Source organism: Watersipora subatra, chromosome 7, assembly GCF_963576615.1.
Source record: "Watersipora subatra chromosome 7, tzWatSuba1.1, whole genome shotgun sequence".
NCBI lineage: Eukaryota > Metazoa > Bryozoa > Gymnolaemata > Cheilostomatida > Watersiporidae > Watersipora > Watersipora subatra.
Window position 1 is genome coordinate 65,852,129 of NC_088714.1, and position 19,265 is coordinate 65,871,393.

The 19,265-nt window shown below is 37.2% G+C and overlaps 2 protein-coding genes across 4 annotated transcripts in view; both read left to right on the top strand.

Moving 5' to 3' along the window:
- LOC137399966 (cubilin-like) overlaps positions 1 to 7,815 on the top strand; it is a 31,442-nt gene extending 23,627 nt beyond the window's left edge. For 2 of the 3 annotated variants that reach the window (XM_068086245.1, XM_068086246.1), the window contains 9 exons: positions 577 to 715; positions 3,046 to 3,284; positions 3,468 to 3,577; positions 4,204 to 4,313; positions 4,685 to 4,890; positions 4,981 to 5,079; positions 5,183 to 5,275; positions 5,363 to 5,483; positions 7,331 to 7,815. In XM_068086245.1, the coding sequence (XP_067942346.1) occupies positions 577 to 715; positions 3,046 to 3,284; positions 3,468 to 3,577; positions 4,204 to 4,313; positions 4,685 to 4,890; positions 4,981 to 5,079; positions 5,183 to 5,275; positions 5,363 to 5,483; positions 7,331 to 7,535 (1,322 nt within the window). In that variant the 3' untranslated portion in view covers positions 7,536 to 7,815. Of the gene's footprint in view, positions 1 to 576; positions 716 to 3,045; positions 3,285 to 3,467; positions 3,578 to 4,203; positions 4,314 to 4,684; positions 4,891 to 4,980; positions 5,080 to 5,182; positions 5,276 to 5,362; positions 5,484 to 6,474; positions 6,558 to 7,330 lie in introns of those variants that run through there. The other variant, XM_068086247.1, reaches the window with a different exon arrangement.
- A 1,117-nt stretch (positions 7,816 to 8,932) lies between these two features.
- LOC137399710 (ovochymase-like) lies at positions 8,933 to 14,524 on the top strand. The gene is made up of 11 exons (XM_068085912.1): positions 8,933 to 8,987; positions 9,852 to 10,030; positions 10,265 to 10,412; positions 10,590 to 10,804; positions 11,025 to 11,169; positions 11,325 to 11,453; positions 12,070 to 12,259; positions 12,345 to 12,441; positions 13,460 to 13,613; positions 13,816 to 13,970; positions 14,328 to 14,524. Exons 1-11 carry the CDS (start codon positions 8,942 to 8,944, stop codon positions 14,502 to 14,504), a joined length of 1,635 nt encoding a protein of 544 aa, XP_067942013.1. The 5' UTR covers positions 8,933 to 8,941; the 3' UTR covers positions 14,505 to 14,524.
- The last annotated feature ends 4,741 nt before the right edge of the window (positions 14,525 to 19,265 follow it).

The window sequence follows — 19,265 nt, forward strand, 5'->3', positions numbered from 1 at the left end:
AGCTGCGGAATATTTTTAAAATAACAATAGAGGTTAAACAACTCCAGTAATGAGACACTATTTGTGAAAATTTCCCATAACTGGAGTTGTCTGTTCATGTGAAGAGTTCAAGTTTAATTACAAGTCTGCAAGTTTAATTTTTGCTGAATATTATATAAATTACTCTTTCAAACTTAATTTTTGGTTTTCTAACATTTATAAATCGTAAAATTATATTTCGCCATTGTGAACGTCGAATAGCACACAAACGATAAGATGGAATAATCTCAATTACCATTGTGAGTCATTTATATGAACAACTTCAATAGACAAGGGTTTCTTACATTTTATAACTCTAAATTGTTACTAAAAATCATTATAAATCAATTATCAATTGTTTGAACATAACTTTACTTTGATTGCAGCTGCTATGCCCAAATTTGTCCATCTTATCCAGTCTCATGGGGTCCATTTTAGCAGGAGTCGTCTGTTCAAAAGCTACCCAAAAACACCAATAGTTAATTAGGCTGAGTTCTATTTTTCCGCTTTTTGATTGGTTGATTGATCTTCAGAAAACAATGCTCTTTTCCTTTGCAGCACAATCTCGAATTACTGCTATGGACATCTGCTCACAGACAGGAAATGAACTCTCATTGCCCGAAGGCAGCATAAGTAGTCCTGGATACCTGAGTGGTTTCTCTGGACCGTTAAACTGCACTATAACTATATCTCCCAGGTAGGCATCAGAAATCATCAGTCAATTGGAGTGCTATTAGAATAACTGTCATCTGATTGGTTGATACTAGCTGACTGCTCAAATAAACAAAGCCTTTCTTGTTAGCTGATCAAGGTCATACTTGGTCATGTGATATGGCTGGTATGTGATGACTTGGTCATACAACATGGCAGGTATGTGATGACTTGGTCATAAGATATGGCAGGTAAGTGATGACTTGGCCACACAAGATGGCGGGTATGTGATGAATTGGAACTGTTGACACTAACCACAGCATTCTAATCAAATTCGCATTCCTTTCATTTCTCTATCAATCTTTCAAGTTCAATTTTAGAAAATGTTATTTTTATTATAACCAATTTGTAGTCATGTTCTTTCATTCTATGCAGAAAATTTAATAAATTCACATTAAGAGTAGCACCACAGTTTCATGCTATGATGTGACAAATAGAATATTACAACTTGCTCATTCATTCAAAGCAATCGGCAAGTCAGCAAGTCAGCAAGTTAGCAAGAACATGAAACAGTTCAAACTGACTAGAGAAGCTCAATTGAGTCAGCACTGTGTCGATGGAAAATATTATATCACTCTCCTTTAGTTTCTCAGTTTATATAATTCTGATCTTTTTGCTACTTACTGTCCGTTCTGCTAAACCTTAAAGTTACACATAAGAGTAACACTATTTGTGTTTGTAATTAGAAGGTAAAAGAGTGACTCAAATGCCTAAAATAATTTTAAGATAAATTTTAAACTCATTGTCTCAAAAAAGAATAATAGATTATGTTTAGTGGAGGCAGCTGTCAATTATAAAAAAAATTTTTTTGTTTGCATCCAGCGTAATATAAAATAAATTACAAACATGTTGGCTATAAATTTTATATAACTATAGTTGTAAATATGCTTAACAATGTTACAAAAAGTTCTGGTCTTTGTCTTTATAATTGTGGATCAAGGAGACCATATTCTCTCGTTTCACAAATCCTTCTTTCATATCTCCAACTCCATCATCTATGATATGCTTTATTGTTATATAAAAACTCAGGCGACTCTCTACTTTCAGTAGAACCTAAAACACTATGACGAGTGTTCTCTACAGTGATTCTAGTCTGAGAAATATTTATTTAGTTGTAATGACGACACTGCAGGTGGAGCTGATTTTACAGCAGCTATGGAAGTGACAAGACACCTTCCCTCACTGTTAACATGCTGCCACTTAGCAACTTTTCCTATTGGTTCCTTACTTCCTTTTCCCTTTCCTATTGGTTCCTTATTTCCTGTCCAACAGCACCTTTACACTCTCTTCCTTGACTTTGTGAAGGTGCCTTTCAGCTCACGCCTCAACTGCTGCTTCTCGACAATCTTTCTCTCCTCCTTCCATCTTTTCCTCTCTCCACTAGTGATTTACAGGAATCCTGCCTCCACTAGGGACTCACCGAGCCCTCCTTCGAGACGTAACGTCGTGATTCCCTTTCTCCTCTCCTGATAACAGAAAGCGTGGCTGGTAAGGTTTTGGTTGGTGATTCCGCTCTGCAACCTATTTCTGGACATTTGTTTCTATGAGAGTTCACTGACTTTAATTTCATACACTGTAGGCATGTTTTCAACCTTATATGAATGACTGCGAGTAAATCAGTCATTCTGATGCATTAAAAGATATTTAAAAAGTTGCTATTGACAAGGTTACTCAAAAACTGGCATTTCAAAAATTAACATAAACAAAGTCAAATGGTGGGCGACATTGACATGTCGACAATTGTTTACCTCACCATTATGATTTTGCAATGGTTGTTTTTTTACCGCTGATTTTTCGGCTTCAGCTACTGGGTTCCAAATTATTTTGCCCGAACAAATTTTGGCCCCTCACAGTTTGGCGCCGCTTATTATTATTATTACTGGCCCACTATACTTGTTACTCATTGCCTGAATCACTTTTAGAATTCTTTTGTTTGTCTACTTTCCTAGTTTAATTAAATCCAAACATTGCAGTAATGATTTATAATAATAATATCCATTTTTCATTTTATTCCAAAGTTATTTCTTTATTTCGTCGCTAAGCTGTACGAGGCCAGAAGCGTTATCGTCAATAAATAATAGAGACAAAACATTGATTTCAAAATGGTGAGGCAAAAAGCTCTAACCATATGAGGTAGCATTGATATGCTTCTTATCGGTGTTGTGGAATAATGTAGCACATCGTTTATTGTCTGGAAGTTTACTAAATAATTGTGATATCTTTAGAGAGTTTGTACAATCAGCTTGTAGCAAACAAGCAGGTTGTAACTTTATTGTAACAGGTTGTAACTGCAAACAAACCTGTAACTTTTTACAGGTTTGACATAGTAGCAGTGGACCTTAAGTATTATAACTTGAAGCAGAGGCCCTGTCAGGACTCCCTCAATAACAACCCTTGTTACTGCGGAGACAGGCTAGTAATAAACAAGACAGCCAGCTGTGGTAATATGGTTGGAGCCCGTAGGAAATTTTACCAGATGGAGAGGCCACTGACAATTGAGCTGCTGACCCTAGCTGACCTCGGCACTAATAATGGTTTCTATCTCAGCTACCAAGGTAGTTTTACCTGCTGACATCTCTCAGCCTTCCTCTGCGGCATACTCTAAGGTTGTACTCTGAAATTGTTGACTATAAAGTATCACATCATGTGAGGGGTTGAGTTTAGATTTATAAAAAAACAATATACTGGTATCAAATCTACTAGTTACCTGTCAGATAGCACTATAATGTGACTCACAGGCTATGAGAATGCCGTTGACATCTGTGCAGACAGACAGAAGTTGTCTCTTCCTTTACTGGTGAAGTCTCCTAGCTTTCCGGGCAATTACCCTGGAGTAGGGAGCTGTCAGGTAAGAATAAAAGGCTAATCTCCATCATATGGTTAGATACTCACCCATCTTAAAGCCTTAGGCTATAGTGAACAATGACTGAGCTGTAAACTAGATATGAGTTGTCATGAAGCTACAAATCCTATGAACAGTCTGTTAGCAATACACCGTAAAACCTTTATTTGAATGCCATGTCGCTCTATTTTTCAACCCTTCTCTTAGAGTGGCTTTATTAGAGATGACATTCAAATAAAGGGTGGAGTTTTTTTTAAACACCTCATCAGAATGTTGAGAAAGATAAATTTCAATTTTCGATTCAGCCTTTCATGGGTCCAATCGAATGTCGCCCATATTTTGCACTCTCCTTAGGGCGGTGCGACATAAACCTTTTTGAATGCAAGAAATTTGCTAACTTTCCTCTAACTTGTCATACTCCAACTCGTTAAATAAATATGCACGAGGAAGCTGATAAATGTACATGTAAAGAGTGGCGCTCTATTTTTCAACCCTTCTCCCATAGTGGCGTTCAAATAAAAGTGGCATTCAAATATAGGTTTCACGGTATGCATTGTCCTACCGTCATTATTAAGGTTGTCACTTATAAAATGTGAAATAATGTGAAATATGACATACACTCGCGTTTACAGATGAATGTGGATGTGGCAGGAGTTGACAGACTCCTTATAGAGTTTTTAGTGTTTAACATAGAAAGGGATGACACCTGCTCAATAGACTATCTATCTATAAATGGTCGGAGGTTAGTACAATTACAGTACTCTATTGCTGCCTGATTGGCTCTGAACTCAATGACTGTTCCTATCTTTTATTAGTTTCAGGGTAAAAAATAAATGCTCTAAAACACCCAGAATTGTTGCTATTGGGTTAGTAGGATTCTTTTACAGTGACGCAGAGCAATCTCAATAGTGATACTAGTTGTCAGCTGTCGTGCAACAAGCTACACTAGAGTGAAAGAAAGCATTGAAGTTGGGTACATAGTTTCAGAGCTAAACTAAATGGACGCTAACTTGTGCTAGGATTTTGCTTATGAGAGCACAACTCTTATCGTAAACTTTTCCTAAAAGTGCACTAACTTCAACTATATTTACATCTATTTCACATCTCTGACAGGTTCTGTGGGAACCGTGGAGGTGATAGCAAGAAACTGGATTTATCTTCTTCCGCCGTTTCTTTACAACTGAACTTTAAGTCTGACACATCTGGTGACCACCAAGGATTCTATATCAGCATAGACAAATATGTAACTGCTAGTACTACATCAACAACTTCAAGTACAACTATACCGATGTCTATGGCTGCTACAATTACTTCAAGCAGTAAGCTTCTTAGCTTCTGAGCTAAAACTCAGCGTTCTTCTTACACAGTTGTCTCCCCATACTTGATTTTTGCTTTTGTCCTATTTGTAGCCGAGGCCAGCAAAGTCAGCATATCATCTGCTTACTCGGCAGCAGCAATGAAGCAAGGAACAGAAATAACTGCCACATATAGTGAAATCACTACAGAAGGTCAGTAAAGACCCAACTTAGCACGCTCTATTCTCAATTTCATTGTACAACTTTTGTTATTTCTCATGGTTCTACTAGTACAAAGGCTGTGGTCTGCTTACAGATGGCGAGTCTGTCAACAACCATATGAGATATTCTCAAAACGGGAAGAACACAAAATCAATCAGACAAGAAAATGTTACTCAGTCACCCAATAGTAAGTACAACAAAATGCATCCCTTTCCAGGATTCTCTAAGTATGTCTGTAACTCTGGATTGATTGTACCGAACTTATGTTTGACAGATGAAAGTGAAGCAGCTAGCCAAGAGTGTAACGTACCCTGGTACTACTGGATTATAACAATCATAGGCATCCTCTCTGCAGTTCTTATCACCATGACGATATTCCTAATCAAACTCAAAAGGTCTGGTTGTCACTCACCTGGTTATCACTTAAAGGTTGACTTGCAACAAAATTCACATTACAGTTATTTGGTATCAAAAGATTCACCATGTCTTACTCTGTTGTGTTGTAGGTGCAAAATACGTGGAAATGTGATTACAAGCTCTTAAAAGCTCAAAAACGAACAGTTAATCGCAGCCACACAAGACCGCCATAGTTTGGATTCTCTTTGCAAAACGGCTCAAATGTGATGTAGTTGTGGTAGATGGTTTCTGTTTACACTTTCATGCAACCTTATTCGTCAAAATATTTTCACAAATATACTTCACGCATTCAATAAAACCATGTCTATTGTTCTTACGTGTCTATTTTATCGTCATTGTAATGCTGTCACTTTTAGCAGTGATACCTTATAACTTACCGTAAAAATTCATTAAAGTTTTTAACCTTAGCTCGAAGGAGTGCATATCATTGTTTGATAATCATTACGAGCCTGTTGGTCACCTGTGATAATCGAAAAGTGCTGCAAAAATTATTTGCGAAGTTTTGGGTCACATGATCAGATTACGACCTGACGATTAGTTCAAGCCGAACAAGATTGTAAAGTAGCAAGCATCTATATTTAATACGGGGTCTTCGGTAAAACCCTAAGTGTTTGTCATAAACTAGTGCTACGATAAGTTTATATTGAGCTTTTTATTGGCCTTTCAATTCATGTGAGAACATCACGTGACAAGACAATAACCAAATGATCATGACTACGTCAGAGAAATAAAGAGATTCCAATTTACGGCGGCTTTTAGTTTTTGAGTTTTTAAGAGCTTGTAATCACATTTCCACATATTTAGCACCTTCAACACTACAGAGTAAGACATGGCGAATCTTTTGATACCAAGTAACTCTAATGTGAATTTTGTTGCAAGTCAACCTTTAACTAAATGAGTAGCGCGTGTGCATAAATTGCTACTTTCAATATTTTGCTGAATTGTAATTTTAATGGTGTCTATTTAAAGGAAACAGAACTTTTCAAGTAGATGCTGGGCTTCCTCATGACCTAGTAATCAGGAAAGACTCGTTACGAGTCAATACATTGCCCCAGTATATGATATGAGCAGCAGGCTTGAGTTATCTAACTCTGATTGTATCCAAAACATTCAGTGCTTAAAGATGTATTCTCATCGCTGTTCCAAGTTTTAAAAATATCTCAAAGCTGGACAGTATATAAAAACTAGTTTTCCAAAGTTTGGGTTATGGAAGCAAGCATTTGGTCAAAAAGATGACAACAGATATTTTAATACATTGTATATATGTATATATAACTTTTTATTGACATTGGTGATCAAGAAAAATGTTTTTTTTCGTTATAATTATACGAAAAGAAAGAAATCAGGAATTATTTATTTAGTTGAACAGACGTGCTTTAAAAGTTAGTCATCCAGCATTATTATAGAGGAGTCGTGATTGTGTATTGAACTTTGTAAATATTGTAATAAAAATACCAATGGCAAATTTATGTTTTATACTTAATGTGTGAAAGGTTTTTTTCTGGATAAATATTGACAGCTGCTTTTCATTTTTTTACATTGGCAGCGTTTGCAACTTCCTGTAGCATTTGCCTATCAACTCTAGCATTTTGATAGGGACTTGCTCCGAGGAATATTTAGTTTAGGAATCATTTGAATACTAAACATTAATTGAAGCTTCCATGTTTTAAAAAGATAAAATTAAACAAATCTGTTATTATATTTTAACAAAAAAGATTTTGGTTTCTAAAATTGACTCATGCCCTTTCTTGGTTAACAGTGGCCATGTTGATTGCTTGTTATGTCAGTGACATGCGATTCTTTTATATCTGATGTCTATGCGCAGGTTAAAGCTAGAAAAATACAAGCCTTGCTATACAAACATGGAGAGCTCTCGAGATGGTTTGACCAACCCAGTTTACTTCAATCATTTAAACTCTCATTCTAACTCTGCTGCATTACTAGGACATCCTTCTTATACAAATAAAGACAGGGTGCCGGCAGGTCGAAGAGTTCATATAAATAAGCATTCAACTCAGACTACAGTTTAGAATGATCAAAAGATGAAATTACTTGTCAATATTATGAAGCAACTACCTTCAGGCACTACTAGCTTTGTGCCCTCCTTGTTTAACCTTCTATGTTCTGCTCCTCAGTCTTCCAAGTTACTTTTACCTTATCAAGATGTTTTTCTCATATTTCACTTCCAAATGTGAATGATATTTCTTTATGGTTCCTGATTTATTTTTATTCTATTTATGAAGTTTTTACATGACAGTTTTATTGTTTTATTTCATAATTATGTGAAACATTATCTGACATAAAAAAACGATTAACAAATCAAGGGTTGCTTCAGGTATGCGGCTGTCAGTGCTCTATTCTTTGCTGCCTTTGCGCTTTCAATTTTATTGAAGAGTCACTAATCATGCAGATACAAGTTTCCAAAACAGCAGACATTGCCCATAGCAACATCACTGTTTTGGATTTTGACCTCTAGCTTCTCAGGGAATAAGGCACCTGCATATGAGGGGTTGACAAGTAGCAGCAAGTGTCTGATGAGTGTCTCGTAATGCTTTATCTACTATCTGAAGCAACACAAGTTGATAATTCTGAAGTCTACGGTGTTTCTTTACCGTTAAAGGAAAATAGATTTTGATAAATTGGTAGACTATACCAGATAGTGACTATTATAGAATGCTCAGATTTCTAAAGCCTACAAACAGTAAAACAAAGATAATTGTGGACTTTCTATTCATTTGTCTATACGAATTTCTAATGGCTCTATGTTACTATGTCTACTGTCTGACTGATCTCTATACAATTAAATTCTTTTTGCCTATACCTATTTGACACCATTAGCTACATGTATATATAGATAGATACATATTCTGTTGATTTGTGGTGAAAAATTCAAATTCCAAATAAGTTTTAATTTAAACAATTACTTCACTCGCTACTATTAGTGTAAAGTTCTTTTGAAGTTCTGAATTTTACTTATGTTTAGCCGTAGAATTATTTTTGAATGTAGAATAAATATTAATAAACATAAATCTATTAATATATATATTTGTACATATCTATATTAGATTACAGAGATGCTGACATTTGCAACATGATTTTCTCACATATCATACTTGATTAGAGATGCATTTCTGTAGCTTTAAGAATAGCCTTTAGAATAGTGGTTTTGTGATGGAAGCATTTTAGGCACCGTTGACACCCGCTGGTGGTACCTGAGCTAAGTGTTATGGCACTCATGTCATCATAAAACTCATATCTCTACTAACATTAAAATTTCTCTATGAGACCCCAACAGCTGGTTAGGACAAGTGCCTCTAATTTGGTTTTTTTGCACCTGCTAGAACTTGTCAAGAAAAACAGCGCAATGAAAATCTATATAAAGGCCAAGAGAACCTGCTAGTACCACAGTCTTGTTGTCAGACTACAAGCAGTCGGTATGAGATTTGCTATCTTACTGTCGTGCCTAGCCGCCTCTGCCTTTGGTAAGTCTGCTTTTAGAGTTGTCTTCTACCCCCAGCTGTACTATTGTATACCTAACTCTATTACTTTGATGGACCATTCTCATATTTGTATTATGTAAAAAACTACAGTATATACATGTATATACATATATTTTTATATATTGTGTATATATAAACCCTTTTTATATATAAAAATAAATATAAAAAATGGTTTTCTCATCCCTGTTAGCCCAAGTGAGAGGTAATGTTTACTTCAACTCCAAGGTCTCCTACTAGAAACCTTGGAGTTTGAGCACTCGCCTCAAGATCTTAGCCTTATCCAATAGCGTGCTTATCTGCAGCTTTGTGTTGATTGTTGCTGGTATATATATATATATATATATATATATATATATATATATATAAATATACTAGCAGAAAGCCCAGGGTTGCGCAGGCATTAAAAATAGCTTATAAACAATGGCAGGTAAGGTAGTTGCCTGCCACTTGCCGTTATCAAGGCACATTGCCAATTGCTAATTTGAGCAAGCTAGTATCCATATCGTTTTACTTACTAATAAGAGCCGTGAGAGCAAGCTTTAGTGACAAGTGTCACTCTACGTCATGTAAAATTCTCATCCAGCTCTCTCACAGCATTATGGCTCTATCTGCCAGGCCTTCACAGTGACCCCCTATATGCGTTATTATTACTGCAATAGTGAGTGCTAGTAGAGAAAGTGAGAAAGTAGTGGCTAACTGCAAGAAATACCATTAGAGAGTTAGTAAATACTAGTGGTGAAGTTTGAGTAAAACCTTTAGCACATGATGACTTTTTCTAACTTGCATTGCTGACAGTTATAGGCGTTTGACATTCTGCTTACTCATGGCTAAATTTGTCTTCTGCAGGGTGTGGAGATGTGCTGGTTGGCTTGACTGGTACTTTCAACTCTCCCAACTATCCAAGTGACTACACTAACAGTCTTTCATGTGAGTGGACTATCAGTGTGCCCAGCGGAATCATCCAGATAGACTTTAGTGACTTCAGTCTTGAAACCAGTTCAACCTGCAGCTATGACAAACTTGTGGTACGTGCGGCTGTCATATACATGTTTGGCAACTCTCTTACCAGACATATTCAACATGGCAACTTTCTTGCTGTCAGAGTCTTCAACTTTCTAAAACTGCGAGGTCTTCCAAATCAAAATCTACCACCAGTAGTTCTCTTTTTATATCAAACAAAATTCTATCAGCATATAAAAATCTCATATTGAAGTTGTCTGCTCGAAAGTGGTGACAAACATGGATTGTCCTTTTTGCAGATTAGAGATGGGAGCTCGACTGGTGCTATCCTTGGCACCTTTTGCGGAACAGCTTACAATTCAGTTGTAGCTTCTGGCAGAACTGTTGTTGTGCAGATGACCACTGACTCGTCTGTCACTGACAGTGGATTTGCTGCCAGCTGGAGAGGTGGGTCGATTGTGATCCTCACAACAGCGGTGATTGAGATTCTAACATGATAATATAGCGATATCTGTTTTTGTTTAATGCCGTAGCTAACATTCATGTCAAAGCCTAAATCATAACTAGGAACTGAGACTAAGCTTTATGTGCATCTTATTGTTTCATAGACTAAGCTCTTTGTAGTGAATGATGGCACTGTAACTAGTCCACCATCCTCTGGCTGTGGAGGAGACTTTTCAGGGGCTACAGGCACAGTGAGCTCTCCAAATCATCCATCAAGCTACCCAGCGAGTGCTAACTGTGAGTGGACATTGTCCATTCCGAGTGGCATTATTAGCCTCAGCTTCAGCACTCTTGACATAGAGTCTAATGCAGGGTGCACATACGACTCCCTTAAGGTACACAGAAAAGTCTAACTAGAATTTACTTGACAAAATCTTTACCTTTATGGAGTATAGCATACTTATATTGTTTGCTGCAATTATGAAATGTGTAACATGGAAACACATGGTGTTTGTAGATAGAATTACAGCTTATGTATCTGTTCACTAAAGTAGAATTCAATTATTACAGTACATTGAGGTAGTTCACTGTATAGACTTTTTACATTAATCATAGGTTTACGACGGTGCCAGCAATGCCCTTCTTGCAACTCTCTGTGGGTCAGGAAATCCAACTATTGATGGAACATCTAATTCTGTGAAACTTGTCTTCACCAGTGATAGCAGCGTGCAGCAGACAGGCTTCAGTCTGACTTGGTCAAGTGAGTACAACTCCAGTTCAACTAATCAACAACCAAGCAATTTCTTTTTCATAGTTGAAATGATGTTGAAGAATCTGACAAACTTAGATGAAATTGTGGATATCAAGTCGCTCGTAGGCATTATTTTAGCATTAAACTTGATTGCGTTGCTTCAGGACTGACCTGCCTGAGCAAGGGATTGAACTGTGTGGCCGATGTCGCTGCCTGTGGTAACGGTGTAGTCAAAGACGGGCTCTTTTGCGAAAACTCAGGCGTCTGCTGCGAGCCACCATTTGATCAAGGAGGTATGACCAAGTGTATTTGTCACTAAATTTCTGACTCTTTTGGCAATTCCTAATGAATATCTATTAGATAGCTGCTCTAATATATTCCCACACCTGCTCCAACTGCCTCACACCTGCTCCAACTGTTTGCCAGTTAATTCATAGGACCGCCATTACGGATCACAAAACCAATCTAAGCCAAGATGATCATACTCTGGTGTATGCCTTGCAGTTGGTTGTTCTGACAATGTTTGTCTGTTTGTCTCATGGTTTAAACTTCATCACTTACTACCGTGCAACTCTGTTTATCACCTTCTTTTTCTTTTGCCATCTGTTAGTGTCTAGTTCCCTCAACTTTATAATTCGGTCATCTACATCTTTGTATCTCAGCCTAGCTCTGCCCTGAGCTCTCTTTCCTTCATTGAGCTGTGAATAGTATAATTGTAATAGTCATAAAATAGTTGTTCATGGATAAGTCAGGGAATACTCTGGTAAGCTTTGAAAAATCACATGATGAACGTCTTCAAAGTAGTTGTTATCAATCACTTTGAATTTGCCATGAAACTTTGGCACAATGACTGTTTTAGCATTTATTTATTCATGGTGATTCTATATACTAAAACATTGTTCCTTTTAGATTGTGGGGTTCTTCCACCAGCGGTAGCTCTTATTGGTGGAAAGCCAAGAATTGTAGGAGGAGACGAGGCCGCGAGGCACAGCTGGCCATGGCAGGTGTCCCTCCGCACTGTCAGCTCAAACTTCCACTTTTGCGGGGGCAGCATAATCAGTGAGAGATGGATAGCGACGGCAGCGCACTGTGTTGATGGGTATGTTTATAACAGTGAGTTAAAGACGTGTGTCAGCGAAGTATTCTACAGGGCAGTAGCCAAAACCATTGTTATTTTACTGTAGAGACTCCCCGAGCACGCTGAAGATAACATCAGGAGAGCACGACAAGGGCACTAGTTCGGGAAGAGAAATGGACCATGCTGTTGAAAAAATCATAATGGTGAGACAAGCATGTCATTCATGCAAGCAATAGATCTTTTTAAATGTTTGAGAAAATTATCAAAGACTTCATAAATGCTTTGTTTAAATAGAAAACTAAAAGGAGTTGTCCAACCATATACTTGAAATAGGCGGGTTAAGATAGAAGGCATACATATCCTAACGCTTTGAAATAACAAACCGAGTGAAACAATTTTAGCTGCTGAAAATAAACGGATAACGCTAAATGCTATGAGACAGAAGTTATATCCTACTGGAAGTAAGCTAAATGCTATGAGACAAGTTATATCCTGCTGGAAGTAAGCTAAATGCTATGAAACAAGTTATATCCTGCTAGAAGTAAGCTAAATGATATGAGACAAGTTATATCCTGATGGAAATAAGCTACATGTAAAAAGCTACATGTAAATGCTATGAGGCAGAAGTTATATCCTAAAGGAAGTAAGCTAAATTCTATGAGGCAGAAGTTATATCCTACTGGAAGTAAGCTAAATGCTATGAGGCAGAAGTTATATCCTGATGGAAGTAAGCTAAATGCTATGAGACAAATTATATCCTGCTAGAAGTAAGCTAAATGCTATGAGAAAGAAGTTATATCCTGCTTTTAATAATCTTTAGTAGAAGGATGACAAATAAGTTCTAAAAACACACATTTACAAACACGAGTTTCATACTACAGCTATTTTTAATCTCAAGTTATTTACAGCTAGATTCCTTAGTACGTGAGTGAATAGTCTTAGTCGCAATGCTAAAAGGTAGTACGTGTGACAAAAGTGTTCGATGAGTTGACACCTCAACAATTCTGAGACGTAGAGGTAAAGTCTGGAGACAGGCAAGATTGTATGAGAGGAAAGAGAAGGACATTTCAAGAATCACTTGAACAAACTTACTCTGACTTGTCAACTTTGTTTTTAAAGAAATATTTTTTATTAGGAAGAAAGTAAAACTGCCCTAGTAAAACTAATTCACTTATAGCTCGAGTAAAAACAGAAGAAAATAAAGCATCAAACGTGTTGCAGCATGAGGGATACGACGGCAACGGAGCAGGCTTCCCTAATGACATCGCCTTAGTCAAGCTCCAACAACCAATGCGCTTCGATGACTACAGGAATGCCATCTGCCTTGCTGACGAAGATGAGGTGTTTGTCGGAGACCACAACTGTTTCATCACAGGTCTGTATGCACCGCTGCCGTGATGAACTGTATGCACGGCTGCAGTTAGTTGAGTCTGGACATACATTGCTCACATGGAATCAGGGTTGACTGAGTGGGGCTTGAATGAATCTTGAAAGTTTGCAAATAGTACAGATTTGTTTATTTATTGCGCATGAGCAAGAGAATGGTGATCTTAAGAGTTATTTTAACATGTTTGCAGGGTGGGGTAACACCCAAGGCACTGGCGATGATGAAGTGCTCAACGAGTTGAGTGTCAATGTTTGGGAGCAGGCAGAGTGCAGAAATGTTTGGGGTTCAACTTATGTGAACAGCGGACACATCTGTGTGGGTACTGGTGACACCGGAGCTTGCAATGTAAGTATGCTACATTGTAGAGCTTTAAAGCTCTCTTAACAACATTTGGAAAAATGCTTGTCTCAATGGCAACACCCTCATCATTGAGAAAATGGCGTCAATAGATCAGGGCTTATAATAATATTTGAAAAAGTTTCTTTGCTTAGTTAAAGAACCAAATAAAACCAAGGTAGTAGCCAAAAGTCCACCCAAGCTCTTGGTAATAGGTGTTTAGAAGACATAATAATATTCATATAAACATAGATACTCATAAATACATATAGTTTTTAAAATTTTCAATTTCAAAAATTATATACTGTATATTTAAACAATACAAATTTTTACAAAGATAAGCAGCTGTACTGCGTTGTCCTGTAGGGTGACAGCGGTGGTCCTTTGGCCTGCCAAAAAACTAGAGATGGTGTGACGAGATGGATACTGGCTGGTGCCACCTCCTGGGGCCGCACCGGTTGTCAGACAGCTGGCTACCCAAGTGTCTACAGTAGAATCAGTTACTTCCGATCATGGCTAATGGGAACCGTCAGAGCTAACTAAAGACAGGCTTCATATGTTGTACAATCTTACATTGAGAAAGAAGAAAATAAATCATGAGTTATAGTTGTGTGACTTGTGCTTATTGTAATCTATGTCACATCATGAATATACTGCAAAGACTACCATGCTCTGCTTGAAACACAATGATGAGCAATATATTCAAGCGAGACATAAAACTAATAATGGATGGATAAATATCAAACTCATGGAGGTGTAATTCTATAAAATACGCAATCTTTGAGAGAATTTCATCCTCTAACAATATTCTAGTTAATAATAAAGTAAATTGACTAGGAGTAAGCTGACATGAAAGGAAGACAACTCCGATGACAACAAGTAACCATAGTTAAAAGCCGTACTCGAGAAAGTGAATAACTCTATGGAACAATAATATAGCCAGCTACAACAATAAAACAAAACTCATGTAATGTGAATCCTACTTGATAAGCATAATAGTTCTAACCAGAAAATTACTCTGACAAATAAAACGCAGCTCTGATATCTACAGACAATTGCAATTCATTCAACAACGCATTAGCAAGTAATACAAATTCAGTAATATCGTAGACTATACTCAAATTAGCTCCATGCAGCAACAAAACACTTTTGGTCATGGGTAACATCTGGTTTCCTCTGAATAAATAGTGTAACTTTGTCACATCGATGCAATGGTAAATGCACCTCTAGCAGCTCTTTCCTATTGCAGCAGTTGTAACGAGTGAACGCATTTGAGTGTTTGTGCAAGTGAAGCTTGCATGAAATGATGACAGTAAATGAGCAAGCCAATAGTCTTGTAACGAGTTTGTGTAGTTCCTAACAATGCCATAGCATATGAGTGTCTAACACTACCATACAATATGAGTGCCTAACACTACCATAGCATATGAGTATCTAACACTGCCATTGCGTATGATTATCTAACACTACCATATCATATGAGTGTCTAACACTGCCATAGCATATGAGTATCTAACACTGCCATAACATATGAGTGTCTAACACTAACATATCATATGAGTGTCTAACACTGCCATAACATATGAGTGTCTAACACTAACATACCATATTAGTATCTAACACTACCATAGAATATGAGTATCTAACACTGCCATAGCATATGAGTATCTAACACTACCATATCATATGAGTGTCTAACACTACCATATCATATGAGTGTCTAACACTGCCATAACATATGAGTACCTAACACTACCATAGCATATGAGTGTCTAACACTACCATAGCATATGAGTATCTAACACTGCCATAGCGTATGACTATCTAACACTACCATATCATATGAGTGTCTAACACTACCATAGCATATGAGTGTCTAACACTGCCATAACATATGAGTGTCTAACACTAACATACCATATTAGTATCTAACACTACCATAGAATATGAGTATCTAACACTGCCATAGCATATGAGTATCTAACACTACCATATCATATGAGTGTCTAACACTACCATATCATATGAGTGTCTAACACTGCCATAACATATGAGTACCTAACACTACCATAGCATATGAGTGTCTAACACTATCATAGCATATGAGTATCTAACACTGCCATAGCGTATGACTATCTAACACTACCATATCATATGAGTGTCTAACACTACCATAGCATATGAGTGTCTAACACTGCCATAACATATGAGTGTCTAACACTGCCATAGCGTATGATTGTCTAACATTACCATATCATATGAGTGTCTAACACTGCCATAACATATGAGTGTCTAACACTGCCATAACATATGAGTGTCTAACACTACCATATCATATGAGTGTCTAACACTGCCATAACATATGAGTGTCTAACACTGCCATAGCGTATGATTATCTGACACTACCATATCATATGAGTGTCTAACACTGCCATAGCATATGAGTATCTAACACTACCATATCATATGAGTGTCTAACACTGCCATAACATATGAGTGTCTAACACTACCATAGCATATGAGTGTCTAACACTACCATAGCATATAAGTATCTAACACTGCCATAGCGTATGATTATCTAACACTACCATATCATATGAGTGTCTAACACTGCCATAGCATATGAGTATCTAACACTACCATAGCATATGAGTCTCTAACACTACCACAGCATATGAGTGTCTAACACTGCCATAGCCTATGAGTATCTAGCACTGCCATAGCATATGAGTGTCTAACACTACCATAGCATATGAGTGTCTAACACTGCCATAACATATGAGTGTCTAACACTAACATACCATATTAGTATCTAACACTACCATAGAATATGAGTATCTAACACTGCCATAGCATATGAGTATCTAACACTACCATATCATATGAGTGTCTAACACTACCATATCATATGAGTGTCTAACACTGCCATAACATATGAGTACCTAACACTACCATAGCATATGAGTGTCTAACACTATCATAGCATATGAGTATCTAACACTGCCATAGCGTATGACTATCTAACACTACCATATCATATGAGTGTCTAACACTGCCATAGCATATGAGTATCTAACACTACCATAGCATATGAGTCTCTAACACTACCACAGCATATGAGTGTCTAACACTGCCATAGCCTATGAGTATCTAGCACTGCCATAGCATATGAGTGTCTAACACTACCATATCATATGAGTGTCTAACACTGCCATAACATATGAGTGTCTAACACTGCCATAGCGTATGATTGTCTAACATTACCATATCATATGAGTGTCTAACACTGCCATAACATATGAGTGTCTAACACTGCCATAACATATGAGTGTCTAACACTACCATATCATATGAGTGTCGAACACTGCCATAACATATGAGTGTCTAACACTGCCATAGCGTATGATTATCTAACACTACCATATCATATGAGTGTCTAACACTGCCATAGCATATGAGTATCTAACACTACCATATCATATGACTGTCTAACACTGCCATAACATATGAGTGTCTAACACTACCATAGCATATGAGTGTCTAACACTACCATAGCATATAAGTATCTAACACTGCCATAGCGTATGATTATCTAACACTACCATATCATATGAGTGTCTAACACTGCCATAGCATATGAGTATCTAACACTACCATAGCATATGAGTCTCTAACACTACCACAGCATATGAGTGTCTAACACTGCCATAGCATATGAGTATCTAGCACTGCCATGGCATATGAGTATCTAACACTACCATATCATATGAGTGTCTAACACTGCCATAACATATGAGTGTCTAACACTACCATAGCATATGAGTATCTAGCACTACCATAGCGTATGAGTATCTAACACTGCCGTAACATATGAGTGTCTAACACTACCATAGAATATAAGTGTCTAACACTACCATATCATATGAGTATCTAACACTACCATATCATATGAGTGTCTAACACTACCATAGCATATTAGTATCTAACACTACTATAGCATATGAGTGTCTAACACTACCATAGCATATGAGTGTCTAACACTACCATATTATATGAGTGTCTAACACTACCATAGCATATTAGTATCTAACACTACTATAGCATATGAGTGTCTAACACTACCATAGCATATGAGTGTCTAACACTACCATATCATATGAGTGTCTAACACTACCATGGCATATGAGTGTCTAACACTACCATGGCATATTAGTATCTAACACTACTATAGCATATGAGTGTCTAACACTACCATAGCATATGAGTGTCTAACACTACCATATCATATGAGTGTCTAACACTACCATGGCATATGAGTGTCTAACACTACCATGGCATATTAGTATCTAACACTACTATAGCATATGAGTGTCTAACACTACCATAGCATATGAGTGTCTAACACTACCATATCATATGAGTATCTAACACTACCATGGCATATGAGTGTCTAACACTACCATGGCATATTAGTATCTAACACTACTATAGCATATGAGTGTCTAACACTACCATAGCATATGAGTGTCTAACACTACCATATCATATGAGTATCTAACACTACCATAGCATATTAGTATCTAACACTACTATAGCATATGAGTGTCTAACACTACCATAGCATATGAGTGTCTAACACTACCATATCATATGAGTGTCTAACACTACCATGGCATATGAGTGTCTAACACTACCATAGCATATGAGTGTCTAACACTACCATATCATATGAGTGTCTAACACTACCATAGCATATGAGTATCTAACACTGCCATAGCATATTAGTATTTAACACTACCATAGCATATGAGTGTCTAACACTGCCATAGCGTATGAGTATCTAACACTACCATAGCATATGAGTGTCTAACACTACCATAGCATATTAGTATCTAACACTACCATAGCATATGAGTGTCTAACACTACCATAGCATATGAGTGTCTAACACTACCATATCATATGAGTGTCTAACACTACCATGGCATATGAGTATCTAACACTGCCATAGCATATTAGTATCTAACAATACTATAGCATATGAGTGTCTAACACTACCAAACAGAAAATCTTCACTATAAATGTAATAAGAGCCTTGTCGGTTCGAGAATTGGAAAAAAGATCGCTTTGCACAAGAATTAAACTACGGTATTCAATGTAACTCCCAGCGCCCTACCACTGCACCACACATCCCCTACCACTGCACCACACAACCCCTACCACTGCACCACACAACCCCTACCACTGCACCACACATCCCCTACCACTGCACCACACATCCCCTTACCACGTCCAAGGATAATT

Bases quoted from the DNA above. Each gene is read 5' to 3' on its own strand.
- LOC137399710 (XM_068085912.1), top strand. From the start codon at position 8,942: ATGAGATTTGCTATCTTACTGTCGTGCCTAGCCGCCTCTGCCTTTG. The intron at 10,805-11,024 runs GTACACAGAAAA...CATTAATCATAG, and splicing joins GCACATACGACTCCCTTAAG to GTTTACGACGGTGCCAGCAA. The intron at 12,260-12,344 runs GTATGTTTATAA...ATTTTACTGTAG, and splicing joins GCAGCGCACTGTGTTGATGG to AGACTCCCCGAGCACGCTGA.